The 19,092-nt window shown below is 43.2% G+C and overlaps 1 protein-coding gene across 1 annotated transcript in view; it reads left to right on the forward strand.

Moving 5' to 3' along the window:
* Positions 1-3,214, forward strand: part of BCAR1 (BCAR1 scaffold protein, Cas family member) — a 140,155-nt gene extending 136,941 nt beyond the window's left edge. Inside the window, exon 7 of the mRNA XM_056526404.1 lies at positions 2,343-3,214. Coding sequence (XP_056382379.1) covers positions 2,343-2,852 — 510 coding nt within the window. The 3' untranslated portion in view covers positions 2,853-3,214. The remainder of the gene's footprint in view (positions 1-2,342) is intronic.
* Positions 3,215-19,092: the final 15,878 nt, after the last annotated feature.

Consider the following 19,092-nt stretch of genomic DNA (forward strand, 5'->3'; position numbering starts at 1 on the left):
GGCTATGTTCACGCACAGAGAATCATATTTTGGCACAGCGCATTCCCATGCAGTCCTAGTGCCGTCACCGTGCGGTCTCTGCACAACGAATGAACACATTTATTCTTTGTGCAGACACGGAAAATGGAATTTCCAATGCCAGAAACATCTGGCATGGAAATTCCGTTGTGTGCACAGAGCAGCAGAATCCCGCTGAATTCAACAGGACTCGGCTGCAGCGGAAATTCTACCGTGTGATCATGGGCTTAAGGGGATCTCTAGAAAGAAAGAAAAACAACTATGTATAGTGCAAAAAAGTATAATAAAGCAATTTATTAATATAATGTTGTTAGCCATACTGCAAATCACTGAAACAATAAAAATAGGGAGTGTCCAGCTTCTACCAATGCAGAAGACAGAGGTAAATTGACAAAATAAATCATCGACAATATACCTCCGATAACAGTAGATTATTAAAACATAGCCTTTATTTAGAATACAATATAATATTAATAAAAGAATGGTAATCCCAAAATATACACTGCACTTTTTGTATATTTTGGGATTATTACTATTTTAGAAATATTTTATTCTAAATAAAGGTTATTTTTTAATAATCTACTGTAATCAGAGGTATATAGTTGGTGACTTGTTAGCCATACTGCCCAGATCTTCAATTATCAGCTGATCTGTCTGGCTTGTAGCTGTGATGTCCCATCACGCTCTCTGAAAGCAGTCTGCTAGTGTCCCTGCTCCCCCCTTCCCTACTGTTTGCTCAGGACAAGACCTAAATGTAAAAAGGGGGATCTGATATTACTGCTTATTAGATTTTAAGACCGCAGTGAGCCTGTTCTGACTGAGAAAGGCTTCCAATTACCTTAGTATCAAATTAGCAGTAATATCAGCTTCCCCTTCACATTACTGATCTCTCACTGAGCAAACAAGAGGTGGTGGGGGGAGGGGGAGGGAATAGAAATGAAAAGAGCTCTGGATGTATTGTGATGTCACAGCTACAGGGGAAAGAGTTCGGCTGAATTTCAGGCGTCCCTTCTAAATTGAAATTGCTGCTCTTTTCAGAGGTGTGTAGTTTTTTTCAATTCATCATGGAATTGGTGCAGAAATTCAGCATGGAATTCAGGTTCTGGCCAAGAAAGAAAAGTAAAAGATTGCACAATTGTTTAAGTAGGTAAAGGTGTCCTCATCACAAATCTTTTGACAGCTTCTTGATAAGCCCTTTCGTTACTGAGATATTAGCTTTTATATTTTGTCTGACATTTCAGGGAATCAGTCTGATGGGTGTGTATTTTGTTTTAATACTAGTAGTGGATATCAGGTGATGGGCGGGATAATACAGTCAAAGGGTGTGCATTAGGCATACATACCCTTTAATTTAAGATATCCACACCCCCTAACTGTATAATCCCACCCATCACCTGATATTCACTCCCATTAATACAATTAAAGGGGTATCCTAGGAAAAAACTTTTTTTTTTATATCAACTGGCTCCAGAAAGTTAAACAGATTTGTAAATTACTTCTATAAAAAAAATCTTAATCCTCCAATCAGCTGCTGAAGTTGAGTTGTTCTTTTCTGTCTGGCAACAGTGCTCTCTGCTGACATCTCTGCTTGTCTCGGGAACTTCTAATTTGCTTCTACACTGGACAGTTCCCAAGACAGGTATCATCAGAAAGCACTTAGACTGAAAAGAACAACTCAACTTCAGCAGCTCATAAGTACTGAAAGGATTAATATTTTTTAATAGAAGTAATTTACAAATCTACGAAGAAAATTGGAAGGGCTCACCTTCTCCGTGCTCGTGCAATCAGTCCTCCTTCACTGCCTCCAAGGTAGAAAAATTCAAGTGTAGTCACAGCACCGGTAAAATATCCATTTATTAGAAATCCATTAAAAATTCAGGAGATACAAAAAAGGTGCAACCAGCATGTTAGAGGTCGAAACCTCCCCCTCTGACGCGGAAACGCGTCAGAGGGGGATGTTTCGACCTCTAACATGCTGGTTGCCCCTTTTTTGTATCTCCTGAATTTTTAATGGATTTCTAATAAATGGATATTTTACCGGTGCTGTGACTACACTTGAATTTTTCTAATTTACAAATCTGTTTAACTTTCTGGAGCCAGTTGATATATAAAAAAGTTTTTTCCTGGATAAACCCTTTAAGTTCACGCCCATCTGACTGATTCCCTGAATTATCAGACAAAGTATAAACCCTAATATCTCAGGAATGGATCAAGAAACTGTAAAAAGGTGTGTGATCACTTGTCCTTCTTAAATGATGAAAATAACAGAATCTAGATACAGTTACAAGACAGCTTTCTCATTTCTTTTTGTCTTCATACTTCAGTTGAAGCAGTTTGAGCGTCTGGAAGAAGAGGTTGCACGGCCTATAGAGAATGATCTATCAAACTGGACACCTCCTCAACACTACAGCCAAGTTCGTGGCAACCTGAGCAACTCGGACCGGCAGCTGCTTCTCTTCTACCAAGAACAGTGCGAGGCCAACGTCACTACTCTGACCAATGCCATCGATGCCTTCTATAGCTCCATTAGTAGCAACCAACCTCCCAAAATTTTTGTGGCCCACAGCAAGTTTGTTATCCTCAGTGCCCACAAGCTGGTATTTATTGGGGACACATTGTCGCGCCAAGCCAAAGCTCAGGAAATCCGAAATAAAGTCACCCACTACAGCAACCTTATGTGTGACAAGCTCAAGGAGATAGTTCTTTCCACCAAAACAGCAGCACTTCAATACCCATCTCCATCAGCAGCCAAGGATATGGTGGATAGAGTCAAAGACCTCAGCAACAGCACTCAGCAGTTCAGAATGGTCCTTGGGCAGCTGGTCTCCATTTGAAGGCGTAGTTGACTATCTAGAGACTTAGTCCAGGCGTGACAAAGAGACAATGTGAGGAGCTGTTGGCTCAGTGAGCCAGCTACCAATCCTCTATAAAGACATTTAATAGACTTTGATGCCACCTCATATAAGGAAAAGTGAACTGTAATTCAGTTTTGTTCACGAAACGACACTACAGCCTATGCTACATTTCCAGAGGAATGTTGAACTACAATTAGCTCTTAGCTAAACTTGTATATATATCAGACCTATTCTTGCATATCAGATGGAATTACTTGTCCATTCCACGTCCCTTATTGTCAAAAATATTGGGGGTAATACATTTTATTATGAATTCTGTATTACGCTGCAATACTACAAAGGCTTACCTACTGGAAGCCCTCCACTGCTTCAGGAAGCATGTGTAATACTGGAGGCACCCATTGGTTCTTCCGAATTTGAGGGCCGTTAGTTCTTCAATACACAGAGCAGTTATGATATTTGAGACTGTAGGGTAAATTATAAGAGATTACTAGAACTTGTAACCTATCCATTTTTGCTAGTTTTGATCACGAAAATTGCTATTCCATGTTGAAAGAGGTTTCCAACCAAAGCCAAATATACTATAGAGGCAGTTATGGGGCCCCTGTATTAAATGGGTACTCCGCTGCCCCAGTATTAGGAACATTTTGTTACGAACGCTTGGAGCGGGGGTCGTGACGTCACGGCCATGCCCCTAGGGACGCCACGTCATGCCCCCTCAATGCAAGTCTATGGGAGGGGGCGTGGTGGCAGCCACGCCCCCTCCAGTAGACTTGCATTGAGGGGCATGGCGTGATGTCGCAACCACCGCTGCCCGCACCCAGCGTTCTAAACGAATGTTGGGTACTGCACAGAGAACACAGGGGTCCCAAATTCGGGACCGCCCACGATCAGACATCTTATCCCCTATCCATTGTATAGGGGACAAGATGTCTAGGGGCGGAGTACCCCTTTAAACACCATTGTAATCATTGCTATAGGCCCCTTCTATGTTTAGTCAGTCTAGGTAAATATCTAATAACTAATTTGGCAATAGTGAAAAGTATGGTTCCTGCCTAGGACTCAAGTCCTGCAGGAATGCATGGGAATGGAGTTCCTGCACTTTTTCCAAAGCAGGAACACCCCTTGAGTGGAATCTTGGGTGAGTTCCCACACTTTTTTTTCCCCAGGACTTGACCCCTGTTCTTGCCGCAAAGCATCTATGATGAAGCAGATCAGAGTAATCTTAGACAAACTGGTTGCTAGGTATATATGATATGACATGTTTCTGAAGCAACTACACTGTCTTAAAAGTCTCTGAAAAAGTAAGATTTAAAGGGGCACTCCACCCCTAGACATCTTATCCCCTATCCAAAGGATAGGGCATAAGATGTCTGATCGAGGGGGTCCCGCCACTGGGGACCCCGCAATATAGCATGCGGCACCCACCTGTTTCTGGTCCGGAAGCGCTGGAGGGTCTGGGTCCCGACCTCGGGAACCGAAGTTCGTGATGACGACTCTGCTCCCGTGTGACGTCACACCCCGTCCCCTCAATGCAAGTCTATGGGAGGGGACGGAGCGTGATGTCACACGGGGGCAGAGTCGTGACGTCACGAACTTCGGTTCGATAAGACATTTTATCCCCTATCCTTTGGAGAGGGGATAAGATATCTAGGGGTGGAGTACCCCTTTAAAAAAATACATTCATAACCTATAAACATAGTTTGTAAGGCTGGAAAAAATAGAAATTTATCCAGTTCAACCTATTATCCTATAATGTTGATCCAATTGGAGAACCTCTAAGACTGTGATCCCATACCATTATTACCATTTTTCCAAAATATAGAAGTGAATTATGGGAGGTTTAGAGCTTTGCTTTATGTTGATCCAGTTTTAGTTTCTTTTTTATCTTTTTTTTTTTTTTTTTCCTCCCTCCAATCCTGGTTTTGTAGAAATGTGGGAGACAAATGTGCTGCTACAAAGACAAAAGCCACGTGTTTTCTTGGTATTTACCCAAATTCCAGCAAATGTCTTCAAATATAGGAGCAGCAGATAAAAGTTTGTCGTGATATATAGAGATATCCCCTTGTTTTGCCTATTGCTGTTCACACTAAGGGACGCTCCCTTGATTTTTAGAGGATTTTTGCGGACCTCTTCACACTGCAGAATTTCTGGAATCTGGATTCTCCCCAAATAATTACCATGTGAAATCTCTCAGCATAACTGCACAGCAGAATCCCATTTGTTCAAAGGCCATTTTACCCACTGATTATTTCCATGGTAAAATTCGGTATTAAATAAGCGCCATTTCTGGGTGGCATATATTCAAGTTTGAAATCGGAATTTCTGTAGTGTAAACAGGCTCCAAAGTAATATTTTAACTCAAAGCATTATCTCTTAAGAGTTAGACACATTCACATCTAAACGCAAAAGAAATCTTATATCACAGTCAACGTCATTTCATTTATAAAATCCCAAGAAATTCTGTGTAGAAAAGGAATTTTATCAAAATTTAAAGGGATTGTCCGGGATTAAACCGGCTAATTAGCGGTACAGCAACTAACTACTGCATGTATTTTTGCTGCAAATTGACAAAATCATGGTAAAAATTTACCACAATTAATGAAAACACAGTAAAACCAGCAAAAGGTATGCCAATGTATTCTGCAGCTTACCTGCGGCCGGTCCATTTACTTTAAAGGGGTACTCCGGTGGAAAACTTTTTTTTTTTTTAATCAACTGGTGCCAGAAAGTTGCCAGAAAAAAAAAATCTTAATCCTTGCAGCACTTATTAGCGGCTATATACTACAGAGGAAATTATTTTCTTTTTAGATTTCTTTTCTGTCTTGTCCACAGTGCTCTCTGCTGACTGACACCTCTGTCCGTGTCAGGAACTGTCCAGAGCTGCATAGGTTTGCTATGGGGACTTTCTCCAGCTTTGGACAGTTCCAGAAATAGACAGAGGTGTCAGCAGAGAGCACTGGTGACAGACAGAAAAGAAATTCAAAAAGAAAAGAATTTCCTCTGTAATATACAGCCACTAATAACTACTGGAAGGATTAAGATTTTTTTAATAGAAGTAATTTACAAATCTGTTTAACTTTCTGGCACCAATTCATTAAAAAAATTGTTTTCCACCGGAGTACTCCTTTAAAGTTATGTTCACACACGGGAATGTCGGCACATAATTTTTACCACAATTTCTGTCATTTTATGGCATAAACGCATGCGGTAATTAGTTGCGGTACCGCTTATTAGCTGCAACGTGTGAACACAGCCTGACATTATGCCTTAATCTATTTTCAGGAGGTGATGAATTGTCAAATTAAGGTCTAATCCAGGTGCCCAATTATTACATTGATTCTCTTAGGATGTAATTTTTGTGTTGCTATATTTGGGAGAATTCTGTGTATTTTGATGTATGAATGCTTTGTAGGGCAATATTTTATGTGAGAAATGGAAGTAATTGTAAAGAAAATATTGTCAGGATAAAAGAACATATTGATGTGGTTGTATTGAAGTTGCTGGAAAAAAAGGTCCCATATATTTTATTCGGAGTCTTATGTCATAGAGAATCTCATGTCAGTCCATGATTTTTGGGAGCTTGAAATGCCATCTGCCTGTATAGAACACATTTGTCGATTTGTGTTTTGAAAAAAAAATACATTTTCATTAATAATCTAACAATGTCGTTGACTATGAATGGGGTTCATTTTGTTTTTACTTGATAAAGATTAATCCTTGTAAAAGGAGAACATAGGACGAGATATCGAATGATAGATGACTACTGTTATGGAGTTACACAATATGGGGGAAATAGAGAAACAAATGCCTAAAAGAAGAGCTTTACCATTTATTAATAACTTCTATTAAAAAATCTTAATCCTTCCAGTACTTCGTCAGCTGCTGTATGCTCCACAGGAAGTTGTATAGTTCTTTTCTGTCTGACCACAGTGCTCTCTGCTGACACCTCTGTCCATGTCAGGAACTGTCCAGAGCAAGAGACATTTGCTATGGGGATTTGCTTCTCCTCTGGAAAGTTCCTGATACAGACAGAGGTGTCAGCAGAGAGGACTGTGGTCAGACAGAAAAGAACTATAAAACTTCCTGTGGAGCATACAGCAGCTGATAAGTACTGAAAGGATTAAGATTTTTTAAAAGAAGTAATTTACGAATTTGTTTAACTTTTTGGCACTAGTTGATAAAAAAAAAAAAAAAAATTTCCACGGGAGTACCCCTTTAAAGAGGCTGTCCAGTGAAACCAACTTAAAGGAGTACTCCATGACTGGAAAACTTATCCCTTATCCTAAGGATAGTGGATAGGTTTCAGGTCGCATGGGGTCCGACCACTGGGACCCCCCACCATCTTCCGTACGGGGCCTCAGCAGTCCGCGGGAAGGGGGCGTGTCGACCACCCCACGAAGCGGCGGCTGACACACCCCTTCAATACAACTCTATGGGAGAGCCGGAGCGCTGCCTTTAGAAATCTCTGGCTCCGTCACAGCGCTTTATTGAGGGGGGGGTGTCGGCTACTACTTCGTGCGGTGGTCGACACACGTTATCTCGGGGCCCCGTATGGGAGATCATGAGGGGTCCCAGCGGTTGGACCCCCTGCGATCTGAAACTTATCCCCTATCCTTAGGATAGAGATAAGTTTTCCTTTTTTTTTTTTTCAACTGTATATTTTTATTGAAAGAACATCATTGAAAATACATACAACAGCACAACAGGGAAAATGAACCCCGCCACTCAGGTAAACAACAGATATGGAACACATAAAGTGTACAAAATCCAAGACTGAGTCTAACAGGGGGAGCATTGGAAAAAATCCCAACTCCAGTTACCATATATAACGCTTACATAAAGAGAAAGAGGGGGTAGGAGGGGGGGGGGGAAGGACGGGAGAAACCAACAAACACTGAACCGACAGACCACAATTAGGAAGGGAAAGACAAGACAGAGAGAAAGCAGGTAAGGACAAGGAAAGGGAGTACTGACAAGAAATCCCAAAGGAGGGTCACAAGTTAAGGGGGTTGCCTATCTGTGAATCTATCCCAGGGGTCCCACACTGACAGAAAGGCTGGGACAGTGTTGTTCAAAGAGGCTGTGAGGGATTCAAGGGACCTAACTTCCCGTATCCTAGCCATTAAATCTTCATCGGATGGAGGGAGAGTTCGCTTCCAATACTTTGCTATAAGGGTTTTAGCAGCTAAAGTAATATGTAAAAACAACCTAAACGGTTTCTTAGAGAGAGTTCGGACAGAGAGTTGCAGTAGGAAGACCAGCGGATCCAGCGGGACCATCACCCCCAGCACCTCCCAAGCTAGACGCTGAACCCTGCCCCAATATGGATGGATGAACGGACAAGACCAGAAAATATGGTATGTGTTGCCCAGACCAACCCCACATCTCCAGCACTGAGGAGGAATATCAGGATTCAGCCTATTCAGCAGGGCCGGAGTATGGGATAGAGATAAGTTTTCCAATCCTGGACTACTCCTTTAAAAGTCTTATTGGTTATTGCTGGCTACAGGGATCCCCAGCAGTCTCCAGAACAGACCCCAGCTCCCAGAGAGAATGTGTACTGTAGACTACAGTTGCTTTATTAAAGGGGTACTCCGGTGCTCCAGCGTTGTAAACATTTTGTTCAGAACGCTCGGAGTTGGAGGCCGTGATCGTGACATCATGGCCACGTCCCTTGTGGTGATGTAACGCCATGCCCGCTCCATTCATGTCTATGGACATGAATGGAGGAGGTGTTACCTTATGTCACAAGGGGTGTGGCAGTGGCCCTCACGATCACTGACGCAGGAACCCGATGTTTCTCTAGAATGCCGGGTTCTACGGGAGTTCGCGGGGAGCCCCAGCAACGGGACCCCCGCATTCAGACATCTTATCCCCTATTCTTTGGATAGGGGCTAAGATGTCTGGCAGCGGAGTACCCCTTTAATTTTTATGGGAGCCCCAAAGATAAGAGTACAGCATCTCCAGCACTCCCATTGAAGTGAATGGCTGTCTGCAGCGTGCACTCTCTCTGTGATGTCCCAGCGGTCGGACCCACCATGGTTTTATACCTTTCTACTTTTCAGTTTTTTACTGGACAATCCCTATAACAGCGCATCCCTATAACAACACAAGAAATGTTATTGAAACACCTCTGGTGTCAAAACACTTGCTATGTCCCTAGATAATGGGGTCACTGGTTAGGTGATTGTTCTGTTACCACAAGAGCTGCGCAAATGTGTCATGGTGCCCAAAAATCATTCTACCACAACCTGCGCTGCAGAAAACAGATGGCCGCTGTTTGGGAGAAATCATGTAACAAATATTTGGGTGCTTTTCATCCTGTATGAAAAATTCTGAGCTAAAACTATATATTATTAGAATTTTTTTTTATGGCCCTTTTCTTATAAATTTCATGAAACTCCTGTGGGATAAATTCCATAAGGGTGCAGTCTTCATTGATCTTTTTGGGGAGTTTTTTTTTAGTTTTACCCCCTCAAGTCCTCTGCAAAGATAAAATGGTGTAGGCTAAAGATCCAAATTAAAAAGGGTCTAAAAAATTAACAAACTTTGGCCACATATGAGATATGCAGAACTGGGAATAAATATTGAGTTGCATTTCTTTCTTAACACATCTTTATTGCAGGAACAAAATGATTAAAATTCAATACCTGAAATAGAAATTAAAATTTTAAACTTCACTTGAAGTTTTACGTGTTCAGTTTCAGGACTGTGATTTATCATTAGCGCAGATTCTCACGCAATGCAAAACCTGCTGCAAAGTGTAAGGTTTTCCTAGTCGCTGTGCAAAATGTATTATGTTGCATTAAGTGCATTTATTGCAAACAAAGCCAGGAACAGATCATAAATAGAGGAGATGTATAAAGGAAAGACCGAGACCTCAACATTAAAGTGAATTAGGTAAGTGAAGTCAATGGGACCTTTTCACTACCACTTTACAGTCCTAACATTAGATGGCAGCAAAGCAGCAAAACACATTACACAGTACAGTGGTCCCTTAAAGCCAATATATATGCATCGGAAAAAAACGTATCCCCTACCCACAGGATAAGGGATAATTGTTTTATCGTGAGGGGGGTCCAACGGCTGGGGGCCCCTCGCCATCTCCTGTACGGGGCCCTGGCTCTGCTCTGGTGATGACGTGCTGCACCCAGGTATTTCGCTGGTAAAACACCTGTATTACTGAAGTGCATGCACTGACTGGCTGTCTTGTAGCGCCTCCCTACAGTACAGGATGGTACTACATGTTCTGTACTACTATTTACCTGTGCCAGGGTTAACTGCTCCTATGGACATCAGGTGAGGTCGGCTCCATTTTACTTTTTTAGGACATTGAGTGCACTGTACAGGACCCTGAAGAAGCTTCCAGCCACTCTTTTTTTTTTTTACATTTAAAGGGGTTATCCAGGAAAAAAGTTTTTTATATATATCAACTGGCTCCAGAAAGTTAAACAGATTTGTAAATTACTTCTATAAAAAAATCTTAATCCTTTCAGTACTTATGAGCTTCTGAATTTAAGGTTGTTCTTTTCTGTCTTAGTGCTCTCCGATGACACGTGTCTCGGGAACCGCCCAATTTAGAAGCAAATCCACATAGCAAACCTCTTCTAAACTGGGCGGTTCCCGAGACAGGTGTCATCAGAGATCACTTAGACAGAAAAGAACAACCTTAACTTCAGAAGCTCATAAGTACTGAAAGGATTAAGATTTTTTAATAGAAGTAATTTACAAATCTGTTTAACTTTCTGGAGTACCCCTTTAAGGACTTGCTTTATCTATATTCGTTATCTACTTATTTTTCTTTAATCCTCACTTTTTCCTATTTTTGATGACATTTTGGTGGCTTCAGAACCAATTACCAGGTTCCCATAGAGTTATGGTCTCAACATACAATGGTTTTAACATATAACGGTTGTCCTGGAATCGATTAATGTTGTAACTTGAGGGGCCACTGTATAGTGACATGTAAAATGGTTCAGAAAGTTTAAAATAAAATATTTGGGTAAAGAGCAGATACTACATTGTAAAATCACTTCAACCATTCAACAACTAAATACTTCAAAAGAAGCAGGATTTGTACAGGAACACTGCACCATGAAGTCTGGTCTTGGTCAGGATACAAAGGGAGGTCTGGGGCAGGGACTGTACCAAACCTGTCACCAAACTAATCTTTTAATATATTGTTCCTTATGCAAAATGTATGACATTTTGCTATTTACTTGCTGTTAGAATTCATAACCTTTATATGTTTTTAATGTGATAGAAAAAAACGGCCACTAGGTGGCTCTGTTCTGTTCCCTGTCACAAGTTAAACCGTTAGTTTTGTCTTCTTCTGGTCTGGCAGGAGACCAAACTCAGGAAGTGCATGCGGGGTATGGCAAGGCACAGTTCTCCCGTAACGTTGCACCTGCTGGGGAACGCCCACTTTCTCCTGCCGGGAGCTCACACAATGTGGGCATGGGGAAAGATATGATACACAGCTTTTTAAAGCTTAGAATTATTTTTAAGGGTAGGAGGGGTGTTAGGGGATATAATCTGAGTTAGTTTAGAAAATATGGTTTGATGACAGGTACTCTTTAAGGGCTGGTTGGGGATCTGTAATAGGGGTGTCTAGTAAGGGGTCCACAGCAGTAATTAGGGTATCTTTGTACTTGGAGACCCTGCTTTAGGATGCAATACAGAGCTGCCAGTGCTGCCCACAAATTCTTTCTGAAGGTCTGGATGGTCTTCCCCTGTCTGGGGAGTCTTCTGGCCCAGTTGTCTCCTGACTTTACTTCCATGTAGTCAGCAGTCCATTTTTACCCATGCTGTTTCTACTGGGAACCTCACAGTCCGCAGTACAGGGTCCCCACAGCCACAGCCTCCCTCCCTTGTCAGTTCAGTAATATTGTTCTCTTTGCACTACAGCTATCACCAAAGATGTTCTGTTGGAGGGCAAGGGAGCCTTCCAACAGAACATCTGCCCTAGGGTTGCCACCTTTCCTGCAAATAAAATACCAGCCATGCTAATTTGCATAATTAATTATATGTAAGGAACATCACAGGTTACACACATGCAGGGAAAATGTTGTCCTATTCTGACCCCTACAATTTTTTATTTCTCCTTTTGAGCCCTGATATGCAGTTTTTAACAGTACCATTTTTGTTTTGATGTGACTTTTTGATTGCTTTTTTTTTTTTTTAATTAAATTCGGGAGTTGCAGTTAGTTACTAACTACAACTTCCAGCATGCCCTGATAAAGCCTGTGGCTCAGCAGCTGCACCAAACCAAAACTACAACTCCCAGCATGTCGGACTATATAGTAGTAAATAGTATAGGTCAATGTTTCCCAACCAACCAGAGGGGCCTCCAGCTGTTGCAAAACTACAACTCCCAGCTTGCCCGGACAGCCGTTGGCTGTCCGGGCATGCTGGAAGTTGTAGTTTTTCAACAGTTAGAGGCCCCCTTGGTTGGGAAACACTGGTATAGTATGTGGTGCAACATTCTGGGAGTTGGAGGATTGGTTGGATAAACACCGGACATTGCATTGCCGGTATTTTTAATATAAAAATACTGGCCAGGTGGCAACCCTAATCTGCCCTCATACACACCTATTACAGTACAACAAAGGCTTACCCATAGTAGCCCCTACTCCCTAAGAGTCCATGAAATGAATAAAGGGTTAAACCTTGAACTGCACTCGGGCTTAAAGGGGTACTCCGGTGAAAACCTTTTTTTCTTTTAAATCAACTGGTGGCAGAAAGTTAAACATATTTGTAAATTACTTCTATTAAAAAATCTTAATCCTTCCTGTACTTATTAGCTGCTGAATACTACAGAGGAAATTATTTTCTTTTTGGAACGCTCTCTGATGACATCACGAGCACAGTTCTCTCTGCTGACGTTATTATAATAATAACACTTTATTTGTTGTTGTCCTTAGTGGGATTTGAACCCAAGTCCCCAGCACTGCAAGGGAGCAGTGCTAACCACTGAGCCACCATGCTGCCCTTAGCATGCATCTGCTATGCATGGTTGCTAAAATGGACAGAGATGTCAGCAGAGAGCACTGTGCTCATGATGTCATCAGTGTTCCAAAAAGAAAGGAATTTCCTCTGTAGCATTCAGCAGCTGATAAGTACTGGAAGGATTGAGATTTTTTAATAGAAGTAATTTACAAATATGTTTAACTTTCTGCCACCAGTTGATTTAAAAGAAAAAAGGTTTTCACCGGAGAACCCCTTTAAGGCTAAGTTTCCACTTGTTTTTTTTTTCTGGCAGTTTTTGGAAAACTACCACTGCAGTTTTTGAGCCAAAGTCAGAAGTGGATCCATAAGGGAGGAAAAGTATAAGTCCTTCCTTTATATGTCCTATTCTTTTTGAATACATTTCTGGCTTTGGCTCAAAAACTGCAGTGGCAGATATCCAGAAACTGCCAGAAAAAAAAAACAAGTGGAAACTTAGCCTAAGGGAGCGCTCACATGCTAGTAACTATCAGCGAGTTTCCCGCTGTGGGAAACCCACTGCGAATTACGCTACCATTCATTTGAATGGGTCCGCGGACAGTCTGCAAATCTGACACTATTGCAGACTGTCTGTGGACCCATTTAAATCAATGACAACTCGCAGCAGGATCAATTGCGTAACTCGCAGCGGGTAACCCGCTGCTAGTTACTAGTGTGTGAACGCACCCTAAGTGTGTTTAGACAAGGAGGCTCCACTCCATCTCCTATAGCAACCAGTAATAAGCATAAATTACACTTGACAATTGAATAGATTTTCTTAATGCTTTTTCTTTAGTATTCAAGTATTCATGGTACAAAAATCGATCCGCAGACCACCAATTTCCCATTCAACAATAAATACAAAAAGTTTATCACCCAGAGTGCTCACTAGATACGCCCGACTTCTTAGTCTTAGTTCAGCTGACCGGATAAATTTCACCCTTTCTGGGGCATCCCCGAGGCTGATCTTCCTTCCTCCCTCTCACGAAGGGGTAGACAGGTGAGTTGCCGGACACTTTCTCAAACAGCGAAGTGCTAGGTTTACTTTGTGACTTGCAATAGAAAGGTTGGGATGATGGGGGAGATTTATCAAATCCTGTGCAGAGGAAAAGTTGCCAAGTTGCCCATAGCAACCAATCAGATCGCTTCTTTCATTTTCCCGGACCTTGTTAAAAATGAAAGAAGCGATCTGATTGGTTGCCGTGGGCAACTGGGTAACTTTTCCTCTGCACAGGTTTTGATAAATCTCCCCCGATATGCTTGACACCGATGCCAAGGCAGGTAAGCCTGCCCCCCTGGGCTCTAGCATCAGTGTATAAGCATAAACTGATACTGCAGAATAAGGCTATGTACACACCGTGTTCTATGCATACTGTATATACTCGAGTTTAAGACGACCCGAATATAAGCCGAGGCCCCTAATTTCACCCCAAAATCCCAGGAAAAGTTATTGACTCGAGTTTAAGCCTGGGGTGGGAAATACATCATCCCCCCTGTCATCATCCAGACCCCCGTCATTAACACCCTCATCATCATCACCCTGTCATCATCCCCCCTTCATCATCACCGCCTGTCATCATCCCACACCCCCCTTTCATCATTCCCTTGTCATCATCCCACACCCCCCTTCATCATCCCCCTGTCATCATCCCACACCCCCCCTTCATCATCCCCTTGTCATCATCCAACACCCCCCTTCATTATCCCCCTGTCATCATCCCACACCCCCCCTTCATCATCCCCTGTCATCATCCCACACCCCCCCTTCATCATCCCCTTGTCATCATCCCACACACCCCTTCATCATCCCCTTGTCATCATCCCACACCCCCCCTTCATCATCCCCTTGTCATCATCCCCCACCCCCCCCTTCATCATCCCCTTGTCATGATCCCCCTGTCATCATCCCCTTGTCATCATCCCACACACCCCCTTCATCATCCCATTGTCATCATCCCACACCCCCCTTCATCATCCCCTTGTCGTCATCATCACCACATGTCATCAGCCCCCCCCTTCATCATCACCGCTTGTCAATGTCGGATACAGTGGTCTTCAACCTGCGGACCTCCAGAAGTTTCAAAACTACAACTCCCAGCAAGCCCGGGCAGCCATCGGCTGTCCGGGCTTGCTGGGAGTTGTAGTTTTGAAACCTCTGGAGGTCCGCAGGTTGAAGACCACTGCGGCCTTCGACATCATCCAGACCCCCCACCCCCTTTAGTTCTGTACTTACCTCCGCTCGGCGGGACGTTAGGGTGCGCTGGTCCGGGCCATCTGTGCTGCAGGACTGTCCGTTGGGGAGGTCGTCCGGTGGGATAGTCGTTTCGGGCTGTCCATCTTCCCCGGGGGGGCCTCTTCTCCGCGCTTCGGGCCCGGGAATAGAGGCGTTGCCTTGACGACGACGCAGAGGGACGTTGCTAATGAACGTCCCTGTGCGTCGTCGTCAAGGCAACGTGACTATTCCGGGGCCAAAGCACAGAGAAGAGGCCCCCCGGTGAAGATGGACAGCCCGAAACGACTATCCCACCGGATGACCTCCCCACCGGACAGTCCTGCAGCACCGGACCAGCTCACCCTAACGTCCCGCCGAGCGGAGGTGAGTACAGAACTAAAGGGGGTGGGGGGTCTGGATGATGTCGAAGGCCGCAGTGGTCTTCAACCTGTGGACCGCCAGAGGTTTCAAAACTACAACTCCCAGCAAGCCCGGACAGCCGATTGCTGCCCAGGCTTGCTGGGAGTTGTAGTTTTGAAACATCTGGAGGTCCGCAGGTTGAAGACCACTGAGGGCGGAGAGTTCACTCGAGTATAAGCCGAGGGGGGTGTTTTCAGCACGAAAAAATCGTGCTGAAAAACTCGGCTTATACTCGAGTATATATGGTAACTTTGACATAAGTGCAGCTGCTCTTGGGACCCACTGAGGTGCAAGAACATTATACCATCTTATAGGGAATAGCAAGTAGAACTACTATGTGGGTTCTCTAATAAATAATGCTATTATCGCTGCTTATGCTACTGCTCCAGTTTCTGGTCATTGGGTGGTGGGGGCCCATTTCATTTGCTATGGGGCCCCATGAATTATAGTTACTGCACTGTTCCTTACATATGCCAAATGTAGCCATGGGTCAACCATTATTGCAATTGAGCCCACAAGAGTGTCCTTCTGGCCCCTCTCTTTTCTTTTCTTAGGGCCCATAAATACTACGGATTGATCTCAATGGGATTGTGCTGCTCAGTGTACACTATGGAAGTTCTGTAGCGACATTTTCGACACTGTTCATGATTCCACTGAAAGAATGAACATGTACAGTGATCCCCCAACTTACAATGGCCTCAACATACAATAGTTTCAACATACAATGGTCTTTTCTGGACCATCGTAAGTTGAAACCAGACTCAACATACAATCCAGATCTGTGAAACGTGTCAATGGCCGGAAGAACCGACCAATCAAAATGGGCATTCATAAAACCCCTGTATTACTGAAGCGTATGCACTGACTGGCGTCTGGTAGCGCCCCCTACAGTACATGGAGGTATTACATGTTCTGTACACTTTACCTGTATCAGGGTTAGCTGCTCCTTTGGACACCAGGTGAGGGCGACTCCATGTTACTTTTTTACTTACAGGACCCTGAAGAAGCTCCTGTCCTCTACATAGACCAATGTTTCCAAAGCAGGGTGGCCCCAGCTGTTGCAAAATTACAACTCCCAGCATGCCCGGACAGCCGAAGGCTGTCCGGGCATGCTGGGAGTTGTAGTTTTGCAACAGCTGGAGGCTTCCTGCTTGGGAAACACTGACATAGACAGTGATTTACATCTCCCAGAAGATCTTTCCTAGGATTTGCTTTATCTATATTAGTTATCTACTTATTTTTCTTTAATCCTCCCTTTTTTTTCCCCTATTTTTGATGACATTTTGGTGCCTTTAGCACCAATTACCAGGTTTCCATAGAGTTCTGGTCTCAACATACAATGGTCGTCCTGGAACCAATTAATATTGTAACTTGAGGGACCACTGTACATTTTTTCAGCAGAAATTCCCCCAGAAAAGGCTTTGTCAATTTGCGCAGATTTTGAGCTGTGCGGATACACTAACAGAATTCAGTGGGGAAATTTCCCACTGATTTTCCATAGTGAATAGCAATTACCAAATAAATTGATAAGGGTTTTCATGGCAGCCAGAGCCAGGGCTGGATACAATACCTATCATCATAATACACTGTACTACAGCTGTAGTGTAGTGCATTATGTGAGCAATGAGCAGATCGCATGAGAAAGTCCCCTATTGGGACCAGTTACAAAAGAAATAGATTTTATTAAACTTTAATAAAAATAAAAATCCCCCTTAAAATAAAAATGCATAAATTTCCCTAAAAAATATTTTTGTATAAAGCAACAACCTATACATATTTTGTATCGCCACGTCTGTAAGGACCCAAACTCTAAAAATATAACATTTACCCTGCATGGTGAACGTAGTAAAAAAACAAAACAATTATGCAGAAATGGCAGTATAATCCACCTCCCAAAAAAATGCAAAAGGTAGCAATCAAAAACTTGTATTGTCTAAAAATGATACCAATAAAAACTAAAAGTCTTTCTGCAAAAAAAACAAAACGCTGCACAGCTCAAGAAAAAAAATGAACACTGAGAGCACTGTGGTCATGACATCAGAGAAATCCAAAAAGAAAAGCATTTCTTCTGTAGTATTCAGCAGCCAATAAGTACTGGAAGGATTAAGATTTTTTAATAGAAGTAATTAAAAAATCTGTTAAACTTTCTGGCACCAGTTGATTTAAAAAAAAATGTTTCCACAGGAGTTCCCCTTTAAGCCTTTACACGCCATGACCAATGCCGATCACAGCATCTAAAGTTAAAGTTGCTGGTAGCTGAGTGGAGCTCATCGTACCCCCAAGACATGGTCGAAAATGAAAATTGGCTGTGTTCTCGAGGCCATGTCCAAGGGGTAAAAATGGTGGGGATGGCTGGAGTTGTAGTTTAGCAACAGCTTAAGAGTAATCTCTGGAAAAGGACCCTGACTTATTCAGTAAGGAGCGCGTGTCATCTACCGGTAGAAGGCACGCACTCCATTCATTTCTATGGGAGCACCGATGATGTCCGAGTGCTGTATTCGGGTCTTTTTTGGCCCTCCCATAGTGATGAATGGAGCGCGTGCTGTCTGCAGTGCTCCTCACTAAGAGTTGGGTCCTGATCCGGAGATCACAAGAGGGTCCCAGCAGTCGGTCCCCCTGGATCAGCTACTTATCCCTTATCCTGTGAATAGGCTACAAGTTAATTTTGGCTGGCGTTCTCCTTTAACACACCAGCTCGTTCCTGTACACCCTGGAGCATTAAGTAACTTTAGGGTACGTTCACACGCGGAGTTTTTTTAGCGGGTTTTCCACTGCGTATTTGAAAGTGGGCGGGCTCTTCTCGGCTGTCCGCAGCAGATTTTCCGCGGCGGAATTTATGCTGCGGAAAATCCTCCACAGTCCCTACTGACTTCAATGGGGCTTGCGGCGGATTTTCTGCAGTGTACATTCCACCGCGGAAAATCTGCTGCGGACAGCCGAGAAGAGCCCGCCCACTTTCAAATACGCAGCGGAAAACCAGCTTAAAAATCTGCGTATGTGAACCTACCCGTAAAGCAAGCGCTTGCTCCAGAGCAATGTCAGCTACTGTTAGAAGCCAGACACTCGCTGCTAATGACGTCATCAACCCTTTAGATGCCAGGATCAAAGCCAATCACAGCGTCTAAAGTGAAAGTAAAAGTAAAGCTCATCATACCGCCGTGACGTGATTGAAAGTGAAAATTGTCTTTTTCCTCAAACCCAAAATAGGCCATGTGCAAGGGGTTAAAAATGGTGGGGATGGTTGGAGTTATAGTTTAGCAACAGCTGGAGAGCTATAACCAAATGCAGGGTGTCCCCTCCAGCTGCTAAACTAGAACTCCCAACCTTCGGCTTTGGCACTGGATGGGAAACACTGCACCAATGTATCACATGGTTTTGTTATTTGTCTCCCTATGATCCAGGTCCTGTCAGGTGTATAAACAGAACAGGGACGGTTTCGTTTATAATAGATGCTACAATGTACACATACTATTAGTTTGGTGAGTATAAGTAGGCTTCATAATACGTACAAGAATGACCAAGTATTTTACACCAAGCAGCGTCACCGGTAACACACGGCCGTTTGTTGAGCTGCCAGGACCTGAAACATGAGACGCGCAA

Source organism: Hyla sarda, chromosome 6, assembly GCF_029499605.1.
Source record: "Hyla sarda isolate aHylSar1 chromosome 6, aHylSar1.hap1, whole genome shotgun sequence".
NCBI lineage: Eukaryota > Metazoa > Chordata > Amphibia > Anura > Hylidae > Hyla > Hyla sarda.